At 39.6% G+C, this 15784-nt stretch overlaps 1 protein-coding gene across 2 annotated transcripts in view; it reads left to right on the forward strand.

The window, feature by feature from the left end:
- The window catches only part of ACBD6 (acyl-CoA binding domain containing 6), a gene marked incomplete at its 3' end in the record, with an annotated part of 230170 nt that extends 224084 nt beyond the window's left edge, over positions 1 to 6086 (forward strand). For both annotated transcript variants that reach the window (XM_079697808.1, XM_079697807.1), the window contains one exon: positions 5932 to 6086. In XM_079697808.1, coding sequence (XP_079553934.1) covers positions 5932 to 6086 — 155 coding nt within the window. The remainder of the gene's footprint in view (positions 1 to 5931) is intronic.
- Between the last annotated feature and the right edge of the window lie 9698 nt (positions 6087 to 15784).

The following is a 15784-nucleotide window of genomic DNA, read 5'->3' on the forward strand; positions in this document are numbered from 1 at the left end:
AAAAAAAAACCTTCCAGCCAAGGTTCATGATCTTACCAGAAAAGTAATCATTCATAGAGGAAAAAGACCAAGCCGGCCCTGAGTCTCAGAGCATCAGGAAGATGGAGCCCGGGGTTGAGGGGTCTGGAAATACATATAGAAACCAGGATAGGGAAAGAATGGGCAGCACTCATGGAAATAACAACAACATTATTCAACTGTTTGAAAAGCAGAGAAGAAGGTAGCCTGGGGTATTTGAAGTCAGGCCCGGAACACCAGACCCAGGACACTAGACTCACTGGCACAGAAAAGGCAAACTTCAAAGTCTTAACAACAAGCAACGGAAAAAAATCAGCACAGGCAAACCAGCACCGTCACAAATGTCTAAAAGGCAACCAAGTAGATTCCCAGATGTGGGAAGTGAACTTACCTGCTCATCTTCAGCTTCCAGAAGGAACGGAGCAAGGGAAATCAAAGCGTCCTAGTGCCAGAGGAAATAGCGTATTCAGCAAAGAATCCAGGAGAGGATGAAGTACGGGAGCTGGAAAACTCAGCAAAGGCTCAGCTCTGCTACCCACGTCACATCCGACGTAAAGTTACGTCGTACTGAACCAATGAGAGGCCTGTGTTCCTTCTTACCTGTGTGGGGCATTATCAACACTTGTGAGTTAAGTGGCTCTAGCTGTGAAAATTGACCAATAGTATGAGGCAGGAGGCAGAGCCCTGAGTCTCAGAGTGAGGCCCCAGATCATCAGTATCAGCATCACCTGGGAACCTGTTAGGAAATGTAAATTCTCAGTCATGCTCCAAACCTACCAATCAGAAACTGCGGGGGTGGCACCCTGCAGTCTGTGGTCCAACAAGCCCTCCAGGTGATTCTGATGCAGGCTCACTGCAGTAGAGTCTAGTGAAAGCCTGGTGGAGAGAGGCCAGGTGTGGCAAAGGAGAGTCATTATAAGTAGGCTTGATAATGGCGCTTTTAAAGAGCTGGTGGGGCTTCCCTGGTGGGGCTTCCCTGGTGGCAAAGTGGTTAATCCACCTGCCACTGCAGGGGACATGGGTTTGAGCCCTGGTCTGGGAAGATCCCACATGCTGCAGAGCAGCTAAGCCCGTGAGCCACAACTACTGAGCCTGCACTCGAGAGCCCACGAGCCACTCCTGAGCCCACATGCCACAACCACTGAAGCCTGCGCGCCTAGAGCCCATGCTGTGCAACAAGAGAAGCCACTGCAATGAGAAGCCCGCACACCACAACGAAGAGTAGCCCCTGCTCGCCACAACTAGAGAAAGCCCACGTGCAGCAACGAAAACCCAGCGCAGCCAAGAATAAATAAATTAATTTTTTTAAAAAAAGAGCTAGTGAAGTCTTAAAGCCTGTTTATAGGGAGAAGAAAACCCAGTAGAGATAATGTAAAATAATAATTAGTAAAACATGCTCAGTGATCAACAATGAAAACCAAAGTGGATGAACATAAACTGTAGGAAAAATCATAAGTGAAAATTTAATAACGGGCATTAACAGTCTTTGCCTCTTAAGCTTTTTATTTCCCAACCACATAAATGTGTCTACTGGTAAGGACACCATTAGGAATTTTCAATAATCTGTATGTCTCTTTCAAATGTATTTCTCCAGCATGGTAAGGGAAACCACCTTAGGTAGGTAGCTCTTTGGCCAGAGTGATCATGTAATATAAATATATTTAAAGAGTATCCAGAAAAATTGCTAAAAATCCTGAGCCCAAAACATATGTCTTCAGGAAGTCACACAGTACAGTAAAAATGGAGATAGTAGGGCTTCCCTGGTGGCGCAGCGGTTGAGAGTCTGCCTGCCGATGCAGGGGACACGGGTTCGTGCCCCGGTCTGGGAAGGTCCCGCATGCCGCGGAGCAACTGGGCCCGTGAGCCAAAATTACTGAGCCTGCGCGTCTGGAGCCTGTGCTCCGCAACAGGACAGGCCGCGATAGTGAGAGGCCCGCGCACCGCGATGAAGAGTGGCCCCCGCTCTCCACAACTAGAGAAAGCCCTCGCACAGAAACGAAGACCCAACACAGCCAAAAATAAATAAATAGATAAAGCAAACTGTCAACAAGTAAAAATAAACACTATAAAAAAAAAAAAAATGGAGATAGTAGTGTGTATGGGGTGAGTGGGGTTTTTTTTTTTTTTTCAGATTCAACTTTTACCTCCCTGCTGAGCTTATCAATATAGATATCCCCTAGTACCACATATTTATCATGTCCCAAACAATATTATTTCTACCCCTCCATAATTTTCTGCTTCTGTTCCCCTCCAAAAACTTTGCTCTTCCTTCTTCTGGTTCCTTATTTTAGAGATATCACCAGCATCTATGTGTTCTCCAAGACTAGAAACATAGGTGTCATCTTTGATTCTTCTAATTCTTTTGACCATTGGATTGATTTGTTAAAGTTTTTTTTTTTTGTTTTAATGTTAAGGATATTAGCTCTTATCTGTGTTATGTAGGTGAATATGTTTCCCAGTTTATGGTTTACTTTTGTATATAGTATTTTTGTGTGTGTGGTATAGCTGTTTTAAATTTGTGTTCAAATTTATCAGTTTTAGGTTTCTATATAATCAGATTTATCAGTAATTTTATCAAGTGTAGAAATACTCAGGCTGTTTTAAACATTACGATCACAGGCCTTGGGCCTAAGAGCTTTTCAAAAACCTATAAAAGTACTTGAAATCTGAAACAAAATATCTTTGCTCCAGAAAACAAAAAGAAAATTGCAAAATATAAATAATTAAATGTTTAGCTAGGTGTCTATAAATATGACATTATATCAGTTTCATTAATTATTAAATTTAGTGTTCACAAACTTTTTTGTTTTTTAATTAGAATTCTACCCTTATTCTTTTTTTTAACATCTTTATTGGAGTATAATTGCTTTACAATGGTGTGTTAGTTTCTGCTTTATAACAAAGTGAATCAGTTATACATATACATATGTTCCCATATCTCTTCCCTCTTGCATCTCCCTCCCACCCTCCCTATCCCACCCCTCTAGGTGGTCACAAACCACCGAGCTGACCTCCCTGTGCTATGCGGCTGCTTCCCACTAGCTATCTGTTTTACGTTTGGTAGTGTATATATGTCCATGCCACTCTCTCACTTCGTCACAGCTTACCCTTCCCCCTCCCCATATCCTCAAATCCATGCTCTAGTAGGTCTGTGTCTTTATTCCCATCTTACCCCTAGGTTCTTCAGAACCATTTTTTTTTTTTAGATTCTATATACATGTGTTAGCATACGGTATTTGTTTTTCTCTTTCTGACTTACTTCATTCTCTATGACAGTCCCTACGTCCATCCACCTCACTACAAAGAACTCAATTTTGTTTCTTTTTATGGCTGAGTAATATTCCATTTTATATACGTGCCACATCTTTATAGGTTGCTTCCATGTCCTGGCTATTATAAATAGAGCTGCAATGAACATTGTGGTATGTAACTCTTTTTGAATTATGGTTTTCTCAGGGTATATGCCTAGTAGTGGGATTGCTGGGTCATATGGTAGTTCTATTTTTAGTTTTTTAAGGAACCTCCATACTATTCTCCATAGTAGCTGTATCAGTTTACATTCCCACCAGCAGTACAAGAGGGCTCCCTTCTCTCCACACCCTCTCCAGCATTTATTTATCAGTCCCTTCTTTATACTCCTGCCAACACTAGCTAATTTCAAGCCCCCCAAAAGGACTACCACAATCTCTTAACTGGTCTACCTGCCACAAATGCCTAGGTTCTCCAAGTCACTCTAGAATTATCATCCTAACACAGAGGTCAAATTATGCTACTCCCCTCCTCATAAATGCCAGACTTCTTAGTATGGCTTTCAAGGCTTTGTATAGTTTAACTTAAATCCAGCCTCTGCTTTTGACCCTCTATATTGCTTCTCTGAGCCAGCAGACAGCTCTCTCAGCATTCCCTGTGTTCTCCTGCTTCTCTTAATGTTGTTTTGTCACTCTGCATGCCTTTTCTTCTAAGTTTACCTGGAATTTTACTCTGTCCTCAAAGCTCAGCTTACATACCACCTACTTGTAGTATTTTTCCTGATTCCTTAGCTTTCCTCTCTCCATCCCCCTCACCTTTGCAGGTGTGTGTGTGTGAGAGTGTGTGTGTGTGTGTGTGTGTGTGTGTGTGTCCGCCTGCCACAGTGTTTACTCATCCTTCTAAGTTCCTTAGAGCAGGAATCTTACCTGTATCCTTGATAGGACTGGTATGGTATGTATTCAGTAAAATACTCATTGAATCAAACTACTTACCCTTCTTGCTCTCCCTTTCTTTTAAAAACCTTTTGTTGTTGCTGTTGTGTAATATATCATACTACAAAATTGTATATAAAATGTATATGAAGAATTTAAAACGTACCTTTAAAAAATTATATACCTACCATGTAGTTTAAGAAAGAGAACATTGCCAGTATCTTTGAAACCCCTGTGTGTGTGCCTATCCAATTATACGGCCTTCCCTATACTGCCCCCCACCCCATATTAGCACTATCCCAAATTTCATACCACTATTTTCCCTTAGAGTTTCACTTCATATTTGTGTCTCTGAATAATGGTGTTTAGTCTTGCCTGTTTTTAAAATTGTGTTTAAATGGAAACATACTGTATGTATTCTTCTAATTTGCTTTTTCCCTTCAACATTATGTTCTAGAGATAGACTCATGTTATATGAAGCTATAGGTCATTAGTTTTCATTTTGGTAAGGGATTTCATTGTATATGTAAACAATATTTTATTTTTACGTGTTATTCTTAATGGGCATTTGAGTTGTCTACATTTGGGGTCTATCACAAACAGGGCTACTATATGTACATTCTTGCAGATATCTCCTGGAGAATACATGCAAAGGTTTCTAGAGAGTATAACTAGGAGTAGAATTGCTGGGTCCAAGGGTAGGCATTTGTTTAGGTTTAACGTGTAATGCCAACTTGTTGTCCAAAGTGTTGTCCAAAGTGATGCACAGTGTACACTCTCCACAGTCCAGAGGGGAGTTTCCCTTGCTCCTGGCCTCCTTCACGCTTGGTATTGTCTCAGTTTTTAGTTTTCAATTATCTAGTGGGTGTGAAATGGTATCTTCTGGTTTTAATTTTTATTTCCGTGATTACTAATGTGGTTGCTCATCTTTTCATATGTTTGTTGCTATTTATGTTTTATCTTGTGTGAAATGCCTATTTTTGACTTTAGCCCAGTTGTCTCAGTGCCATCTAATTAATGGAGCTTTGTTTCCTCGCTGATCTTCAATGCCAGCATTGTCACAATCAAGTTTCTGTACGTGTGCAAAAGAATGGATGGCTCTCTCTTCTAGCCCTTTGGTCTGTTTGTCCATCCTGGGGGCAGTACCATACCATCTTCATAATAAGTCTTGATATCTGTAGGTCCTTTTCCTCTTCCTGTGTCTTGTGTGATTGGTGCCATTTTTTTAAGGTTGCTTTAGAGGGGGTGGTCTGATTACTAGGCCACCTTTTTTTCTTTCTTCATTTACGAATTTTAAAGTTCAGTTAGTTACCCAGTTATTCCCTCTTCAAAGACAAAACAAAATCTTTTCTTTGACATTTACAGTATTTTGAGCCTTTTGACTTAGCCTACAAACCTATCATTTTGATCAAAGTAAATGAAATACTTAAACTATTTTTGTTCCTTCCCTTCATCCCATCCTGAAGAATAGAGTCCAGAAGCCTCACAATTTAAAAAAATGTATTTGTTTGTTAGCTTCTGGGCAACCACAAAGGCAAATTTGATTTTCCTAACACTGGCAAACCCACCGTCACGGCGCAGTTCCATTACAAGGCCTCATCACCCCCCAGCCACTGTCCCGTCGCCCACTGTTCAGGATTCCTTACTGCTCAGCACTTGCCTTTCCTGCTGAAGTTTAGTACTCTCTGTCTCATGGTAACTTGGTTTTCGTATTTGTCGATTTTCTTGTCAGCTGCTGCCTGTGAATTTTTGGACATTGTTGAGCTGCTGCTCCAGTCCGGCGCCGACCCCACACTCCGAGACCAGGATGGCTGCCTGCCGGAGGAGGCGACAGGGTGCAGAGAGGTCACTTTGATGTTACAGCGGCACACGACTGGCAAGGCTTAATCAAAAGACTGGAAACCCACAGTCTATAACGGCACAGGGCTTCAGTGGTTAAAGAAAACTTCAAAAAATAACACTTCTTTTGCCACCCACCTTTGGTATACACTGGCTAATAAGATCAGTTGTGAGAAACTGGGGTTTTGAAGTCTCAGCAATTCCTTCTACTTGCATATATTCCAGCGAGTACCGTTTGGTGATGAACATGTGTACTGTACATAATACAATCCGATTCCGCTGAACGTGCTCTGAAATTTATCAATGTTCTAGAGGCTGGGAGAGGAGGAGACGCATCGTATTTCACAATATTAAACATGACTGCTCTTTTAAAAAGCATACAGAAGGGAAGTAGAACCGGCAGTACTACACCGACAATTAGGGAAAGTTCCATGAAATCCCAATATGGTGGAGCTCACACGGTCTCATGGCATTTGGTACAGATGGTCTGAATAAGTAGCTAAAACATCTATTCTTTTGTCAGACAGATTTGGGAAGATAGGAAAGAAGAGGGCTGTTAAGAAAGCCAAAGAGAGAAAGGGCAGAGTTTTGTCACATAAGGGATATAGAAATCAGAGGAACAACCAGATTTACGGAAAAACCTCAGAATCTTGGACATCTTAGGATGGAAACAGATTCTAGAGAATGCACTGGTTAGGTCAGGATTCCTTAAACTCACGTTTACAAAACAGGGAGGAGCCTCCCTAGGGCCCTTTTAATTGGCTATAATGTTCCTGTTGCATATGGCAGCAGTCTCTGTAACTAGCTCAGGCCTGAACTGTTAGACCTATTTGGGTCTAATATGAAACAGCCGTAATGCCCCAATACTTAGGTGTGATTGAAGTTATTTCTGGAGCACTTCTATTTTTTATTAAAAACATAGACAAGTACGCCACAGGTTTTACGTAAAGGATAGACAAGTATGCCACTGTTGAAACTGGCTCCCTACATTTTCCCCTTTAAGCCTCAAGAACTCCATCTGGGAAATTCCTTGACATTTCTTATTATGTGAGGAAAGTAGATAGTTGTCATAGGAAGAGAAATGAAGAAACAAGTTGAGATGCCAAGATGACCATTTAAAAGATAATTTTTTAACGTGTCACTCCTAAGATAACAAGTAATAAACTTGTTTAGTGGCGCCCTCAACAATGGACAAGAGTTTCATTAGCTCAAGCTAACCTGTCCTTCTGGAACAAGCCCCTCCAGAGCAGAAATGAGGCATATTAATAATGCTGCTTATTTTGTGATTTTTCTAACCTCTTATTTTCTGAGATGTAAACCAAAACCACTCACCAAGATTATTCATTTTTTAAATGTCTTCTTAATTATCTGTGGAAGTGATAAGCACGTTAGTACATACTGAAATGTTACTGTAATTCTAGCAGAGGTTTCTCTTCATTATCTGTTCTTTTCCCACAGTCCCAGCTACATTGCAACCTACTGTTCAGCTAAATTCTCTCATGTTCCACATTAATTGAATGTGTTTTAAGTAACATTATTCATTAGTTACAGTAAAAGTGACCAAGATGTTGCATGCAGCTTTTAACTGATATTACTTTGTGCATTTTTCGGACATTAGCAAATCAAAAAGTGTTTATTCATTTCCAATTTACAGGGTAGTTATCTGAGCAAGAAGCTATCAAGGAGCTCCTTTTTTCATTTCTCTTTTGTAATTCAACCTGGGTATGTATTAGACAAGTTTTTAATAAGCTGCTTTGCCACATCCAAAACAGGTTGTTTTTAAATAAAGAATGTAATTTGGTTTTTATTAATTTTATTTTAAGGTTTCACATTTGCATTGAAAGCTATCACTAAAAGCAGTCATCAACTTAACATTTTCAAGTGCATTTTAAAATCAGGTTCCAAAATCTCTATACTTCTGTTGCCCGTATCTGAATTTTCAAAAACCTTACTGTCGTATATAACAATCTATGGATCATCTCCCTGTGCCTTATTAAGGGGACGATTTCATTCATAAATGTCAGAGAAAACTGGATCTTGGTTTGTTTTCATTCCCCTTAAATTATTGAACTATTATGAAGTGCATCACACTTCAGCCAGATCATGAGTTCCACTGCCAAAGCTGCAGCGGTTACCACCAAGCAAAGGACACAAATATACTGAACCAAAAAGCTGGCTAACTTCCTCAGATATGTGATGAACCATTTTTTCATATAGTTCAGCATGATAAAACTAGGACATACTTTTAGTGTAAGTTTGGTTTTGTTTTGCAGAATTTTTTTTTCCTGGACAGATTAGTGATGTTCAAGCCAATTAGTATTTGAAAATATCCTAGAAAACCTTTTTCTGAAGGTTCATCTCTTCTTTCTTTGGCCACGCCATGCAGCTGGTGGGATCTTAGCTCCCCGACCAGGGATTGAACCCACGCCTTCGGCAGTGAAAGGAATTCCCTAACCACTGGACCACCAGGGAATTCCCTGAAGGTTCATTTCTAGTCATGATTCAACTAGAACTTCAAAATAATTGTTCAGCCTTTTTTTTTTAATGTTTACTGGGATTGGGATTTTGTTTACCTCATCCTTGGTTCAAACTCTCTGATTTGTTATTTTTAGTGTACATGAGAATTTTAAAAATTGAGTCTCCATTGTGTTCCCAAACTGCAAACCAGTTGGCTTGGAGGCATCTTTAGGTAGTGGGTAACTAAAGACGTTTGTCAGTGTTGTGAATAGTTGCTTTTTGCTACTTTACAACTTGCATTGTCTAGACTATTTATATTTTACCTTTCTACTTGAACCTCCTTCTCGGTTCCACATTTATTCTATTGTCTTGTCCTCCAGACACCTCTATAGATGTGTGTCTACACATAAAAACATACCTAACCCCATTTTCCTATGCCCTTAATAAAGTGAAAAAGGAAGTTTGTTGCTTTTTCTTCTTTTTCTTTCCTGGAGATATTGTGATCAGAACAACGCTAATGGCTCTTTCTGTATTTAATATTTATTCAATGCTGTCATTTACTTTGCCCTCTATCAACTGATCTAAGAGGCCCTGATTGCCTTCACAGTAGTCTTGATACACACTAGTGAAAAACAAGGAATAAAAAGAGAATCATGTAAACAAACATTACGGAGGAGGCAAAGAAAAGCATCTGAATCACTGTTACCTTCAGAACTCTTGCTGAGTCAGCTAAATCAGTGTTAACTCTTGCGGAGTTCCAGATCACTCTCCCCGTAGAATGCAGTGTTGCACATGGAATTTTGAGGAGTTCACAGGTCTCCTGAAGCCCATCTCTGAACTCCACGGTGGTCTGTGAATCCCATTTAGAACCCCTTTTTTTCTGGCTTCTTGTTACAGTATTTCATTCTTGAATGAAATACAGTAATATGTTGACTGAACCAATTTTCATAGTTTTAAGTGCTTCTACCGGATGATGTATGGGGTCTTGCTGTGCCTATTTGAAAGAATGAGAGAAGTGCATCTTTTTTTTAAACCATTGGTCAAGATTCCAACAATACACATACAGTTTTATCACTGATCACCACGATTGGAAATTTTTAAAGAGGCCCTGGCCAAAAAGTTGGAGCCTGATCTATTTGACCTCTGGTTCTGCTTCAGGGCAGAAATGAGCCCACATGTTCAGTTCTGTGTGACTAATGATGGCTTTTTTTAATGCATTTAGCTCTTTTGACTTTTCAGAATGCTTTCACGGGCATTATCTCATCTGTCATCCCTCCACAGTAACCCTGTAGAGTAGGTAGTGCAAGGGCTCTTAAGGCCACTTAAAAGAGGATGAATCTGAGACATTAACAGGTTACTTAACTTGCCCAAAGTCACAGAGTAGTAGCAGAGCCACAGTTAGGACCAAGCCTGCTGAATCTCAGCCCTTTATTAGACCACAAAACTCATGTGAAGTTTTGAAGCTCCTCCTCCATTCAATCCACAAATATTCCTTGAGAGCCTTCTAAATGACAGGCACTGTTCTAGGCCACTGTCATTCCCTTTTCCCATTATCATGGAAGTTTAGAAGTACTTATATGATGTTATCTCAAGATATTGCATGAGATATCGAAAAGTCTCATAGAAATTAATGTTAATAATCAAAAAGTAAATCTTTTAAACCTACTATAACTATGTCTCTAATAAAGAGATAAGAAGTCAGCCAACTGAACACATACTGTTATCTCTAATGCTTGTTAGGTAGAAGGGTAACAACCAAAGTATAATATCTAGAATCGTATCTATTATAGCTTTTTTTTTTAATGCATTTTTTTTTTAGCATTTTCCAGCTAAAGGGTTGCCATAATCCAGTGAACCTTTCCATTAAATAGGTATTTCTTAGCTTCCTGCCAGGTTTAACTACTCGGCTATGGGTTATTATTCCGTGTACAATATGGCATCTCTGAGGATTAATGAACAAGGTGTGTGATGGGAACAGAGATGAGCTTGGGTTGCAGAAGGGTTAGTGCCCAGGCTAATATATCCTTCAGCTGAACATGAAGACTTTCAAATGCTTATTTAGCATTTAACAGTTGAAACATGAAGGCTTTCATCAAACTTCAGATCCCTAAAAATGCCCTTCATAAGTAAATGTTTATCACAAAAAAGTATGTAACCCACCAACAATTCAGTAATGAAAATATCAAGTTTAAATATTTATTGAGTGAATTTTAAATCCCAACCCTAAGGCGTTTTGTGTCAGATGTTTCAATAGTAGCCGTAATACTATATTTGATGAATTTTAAGATGCACATTTTTTCACATTTTAAAGTATCCAAAATTGGATGTCTTTTACAAACAATGTTATAGTTGAATTGGCAGCATTTTTTTTCTTAGTAATGCATAAACTAATGTATCTTATAGTCAATACATCTTAACTTGAATGATGTTAACAGTAATCACACCTTACCTTGTATAGGACTTTATACACAAGCATCTTAACTGAACCTCAGAATAATTATAAAAGTAGAAATAATTGGTATTTTCTCTATTTTACAAATGAGGAAATTGAAACTCAGAATTGTTAGGGAAATTGTCCAAGGTTATACAAATAGAAACAGTAGAAATGCCCATCTTTATATAAGCTTTATTATATAAATATAAAACACTTCAATATACATGATCTTATTTTTCCAGAATCAAGGTGATTTTCCAAACCTGTAATACCAAGTCTGAAAGTTTTCCCTGTACCACATTATCAGGATGAGTGAAAATGAAAACAAAAGCAACCACACTCAGAGGTGCCTTATCAGGCCTCTTCATGGATTTTATATATACATATTGGACTTCCTCCTTATAGCATAAAAAGCCTTCAATGCAGTCTTTTATAATCATGTGATTTGAAAAATTATTATGATCATTACTGGAGCTTTACCTTGAGCATCTTTAATTATTTCAGTAACCATACACAGCTACTTAATCAGAGGGGTTTAGGTCAAAGTATAGTGATTATCAGACTGAAGAAAAAAAAAGCTTCCTTGTTATACTTATCATCTAAGGTTTATTATGCACCAAGTATGATCAATTTTTCAAATATGCATTAATTGGCATTACACTAAAGGATTGAACAGGAAAAGCTATTTAATCTCATCTTTATTCACTTACCCTTGAAATATTGTTGTCATGCTCCTACTTGAAAAGCAGAACTTAATGGCTTAATCCTTGTACAGATCATCATAGTTATTAGGAGTTCATAGTTTTTTATTTATTACTGTTTTTACTTTTATATATAAATTATTCAAATTTTTCTTACCTGTGTTTTGTTACATCACTTTTTCTTCACAAAGTTATAAAATAAGTGATTGTTTTACATTTTTACTCTCTCTTCTTTTGGAAATTCATGAACTGGAGTCATTTCTGAGGGCAGTATTCCTTCTTCCAGCAATAGAGCGCCCCCAGCCCTAAAAACCAGATCAGGATGTTCACAAGGTACATGCTAGTTTACACTCAGGACAGAATCTTCCTTGTTTCCTTCCTACATGTCTTAGAAGGAATGAACATGAGTTCTCAGCTAGAACACTGAGGTTAAAACCAGAAGGGAAACATCCAAGGACCTGCCCCTATAACATGCATCTGCCTCGTGGTAGAACTCTAGGCACTCAGTGTGGGTTTCTCTTATAGGTGGAAAAAGACCATTTGAACCTAAAACTACTGGATGCAGTGACTGAACTTAAAGGACTATGAGGGCATTAAGGAATAGAGAGGTGCCTTTCAATGGGCTGCCCTGGGCAGCAGCAGCAGCAAATTCATCATCCACACTGCAGCCAGGATTTATTTTTCCTCTCACTTGTGTAGCAATCCCAGTTTCCATTTTAATGTTTAGAAGGTAAGTTCAGCTGATGGACACTTTGTGTAATAAAAAGCTCTTTTAAAGTACGTGCACACGTACACACACAGGATAAAAAGTGGCACCGCCAGTGCCCGTGGCTTTCATGGAGTACATTTGCAGAGCCCAAAGCTTAGTCCTGGATATGTTTATAGCACTTTAGCTCCGTTTGTGAGTTTGGAACCCTTCCAAAAAAAGAAGAGAAAGACATATATTATTGTTTATAATCTGCTTTATTCCACCAAACCTTGACTGAACAGACTTGTGGATTGCTGTTTAAATCCCTCAGTGCCTTTAACTACCGATACAGAAAGTGGTTAATGCGCATACTAAATGAAGCTTGGCATCCACTCCAGGAAATCACTTTAATTGAGAAGCATTAAATGTTAAAATGATTCCGAAAAAAATAATAAAGCCAGCAACATATTGAGTATAAAAGTCCTGGCCCATCAGTAATATAGGTTCTTGGTTATCATATTCCTGTAGACTGGGTGAGCTGTAGTTTGACAAGTGTCAAAAAAAAGTGACATTCAATTCCCTAGGCCACAGGCAGCCCCCCATCAGCTTGCCAGTGAGAAGACAACCTTCACCGTCTCTGTTTTAGAGCTGAGGAGAGAGCTGTCAACTTTATAAATGTTTGTTTTTCTGGAATAATATGCCAGTCTCAGGTGACTAAAATAATGAGATTTAACCCCAAAGTCCTTGCCTGGGCTTTCCACTGCTGTGCTGAAGCCATCTGTTGAAACCTATTTACCATTTTAATGGCCTTTGGGGAAAAAAAACTGCTTATTTCCAACTCCAAGTGTGTGCCAAGACCACTTTTGGGGATTTATATTATATCTTTCAGGAAGCAATTCCCAGCCTTTCCAAAATCCCCAAGCCCCTCCCAACCAACAGGAGATCCTGGTCCAGGGTTGGCAAGCAAGTGAGAGAAACATAAATCTTAGAAAACGAACAAAACAAAAACAAAACCAAAAAACTCTCCCCCAACTCTAGAGACAGCCTCGCCTGTATCAGCCTTGAAAGTTCTGACCATTTCAGTGGTCTGCTAAACAACCTGAAGGATGAATAAGTCACGTGGAAACCTTTTTCTCCTCGGAGCCCCTTCCATGAGAAGGGCAAACATGGGTTCTGTCAGGGATGGCCTGTGACTTGTTCGTTTAACTACAGAATAACATACCAGTTAATAACATACCTAAATTCAGTCTTTGTGTTTAACAGGAGAGATGGCCAAAGGAAGAATCACCAAAGGAAAGGGTTTTAACGGAAAATCCTGAAGTCATACTGGACAAAAATGAGAAAAAATGAAAGAGTGACAAAGGGACAAATGTTATACATGCAGAAGCCATACCCGCTTTCTCTGACAGGATGTAATACACTCTCCTAGGGCAGCAGCTGATCATTTAGAAGACTTAATTTAATAGTTTGGATGGGTTATTTTTATTACTTCTTTTAGAATTATGATAATAAAAAGTTCCCTCTTCCTAATGATTTGGCCCCATTTTATAAACTTTGTGGGGTTTTTTCCTCCCTCCTAACTCACAGTGTCTCCCCAGCAGCAGTGGCTGACCATTGCTTATTTCCCTGAGGCAGTCACCACCCAAATAAGCATCCAGACCCAGCTCCATCCCTCCCCACTCACAGCACAGCCATAATGAGGAGAGGCACCAGGAGTTCCAAATGATAAAACCGAAATAGCCTTTCTAGGAGGCTTGGCAAAGGGATGCAACAATTTTCCATTTAGACTGTAAAGGACAATTTTTAAACCATGTCTCAAATATCAAATCTAAGAAGATACAGTCAGATACGCTGAGGATCACCTCTCATGATTTTACTTCTAGTTTGGCAATTGGTTAAAATTTACAACATACTGACTTGCCTTTGATTGCTTTTTATCCTTTTCTGATTTTAGCTGTAGAGCTGGGAAAGAGGTGGAAAACACTGTTGAGCCTTTGATCTCCTGAGTTTGTGTCTTATTTCATTCTTTCTAGCCAGTGATTTCTTTCCTTTATTTGTCTTTAAACAACTCTCCTTTTGAAAAGCCACTGTCAGGAGAATCACACTGCTCAGGAGCTGGTCTGTAGTGACCAAACCAAAGGAAAATTTAAAAAGGACCAGATCCTCCCTCTCCTTCCTTTGTGAGCTGAGAACACATTTCATAATGCCAATAAGTTACTAGATTATCACTGTGGTGGGAACTGTGTACACTAGAGCACAAAGTGGAAATGGTCCAATGAATTGTCAGCCTGATACACTCAAAACAATTGTTAGTGTATGGAAAGCAAAGATTCAACATAAACAGGCTGGTGATGAGGGGTTTGAGAACACGAGACTAGAGACATGGTGGGTAGGGCATACACTGGCAGAATTCTCAAGCCCTGTTATTAGTGCCTCAGGAAAACGCATAGCCTCTTTACAAACTTCCCTAACAACCACCCAAGGGACTGAGCTAGTGAAGGAAAAAAAAGTCCCTGTGTACCTCCTGTGGTCCTCTAGCCACACCTCACTCCACTAGATGCTGTCACCTTCACCTTCCTTAGTCCCTAGCCCGGAAAGGTTTTTTTGCCTTTCTCAGCCTAGTAAAGTATTTACCACCAGAGATGATTTGACAAAGGACCATCAACCCCTTTCCTTGATAGCAGAGATCTGAGTTTTCACTAAAAGACTTTTAAACCCTCCAAGAGGCTCACTGGACATGCTGCCTAGGAGGCAGTATCTTTCCTATTTAACTGGGCAGACTGTGGGGCACAAGTGGGTCTAGGACTTGGGTTGAGTCAGGATATCAGACTGCTCAGAGGACCAGGGCCCAGCCTCCTGCTTCAGAGCACCTAAGCAAGTGGTTCTGGTGTGTAATGCCACACACAGAATCTGATGGCAGAGAAGTTGGTACTACCCACAGAGTCTGAGAATACTTCAGCAAGTACTCCAGGATAACTAGTAGCTAAACAGGTGATGAGTTATCTCTGCCCATTCTCCTCAGCCAGACTCTGTCAGCACTGTCCAATAGAACTTTCTGCAATGATAGAAACGTTTTATATCTGTGTGTCCAAATACAGTAACCACTAGCCACATGTAGCTGTTGAGCACTTAAAATATGGCTGGTGTGAGGAACTAAACTTTTAATTTTATTTAATCAATTTAAATAGCCACAAGTGGCTAATAGCTACCGTCTTGCTCAGTGCACCTCTGTGTGGATCTTCTCTTCAACCAAACAAAACTAATCACTCATGCAAAAAGCACTCATTTTTCCTGGATGGAATCCCAGCTCTAAAGAAATGCTATGCCTTTAATTTTTTTTTTTTCATTAAAGAATCTCTGTTGCTCTTTCCACTCTAGCTAAACTTCAGGTCCTGCACACTAATAAAGCCTCCTGCAGGGAAAAAACCTGAATGGAGATTTTCCTGGAAAAGCTTGTCCAGGAGCC

The sequence above is a fragment of the Hyperoodon ampullatus genome (assembly GCF_949752795.1).
Source record: "Hyperoodon ampullatus genome assembly, chromosome: 2".
Lineage (NCBI taxonomy): Eukaryota > Metazoa > Chordata > Mammalia > Artiodactyla > Ziphiidae > Hyperoodon > Hyperoodon ampullatus.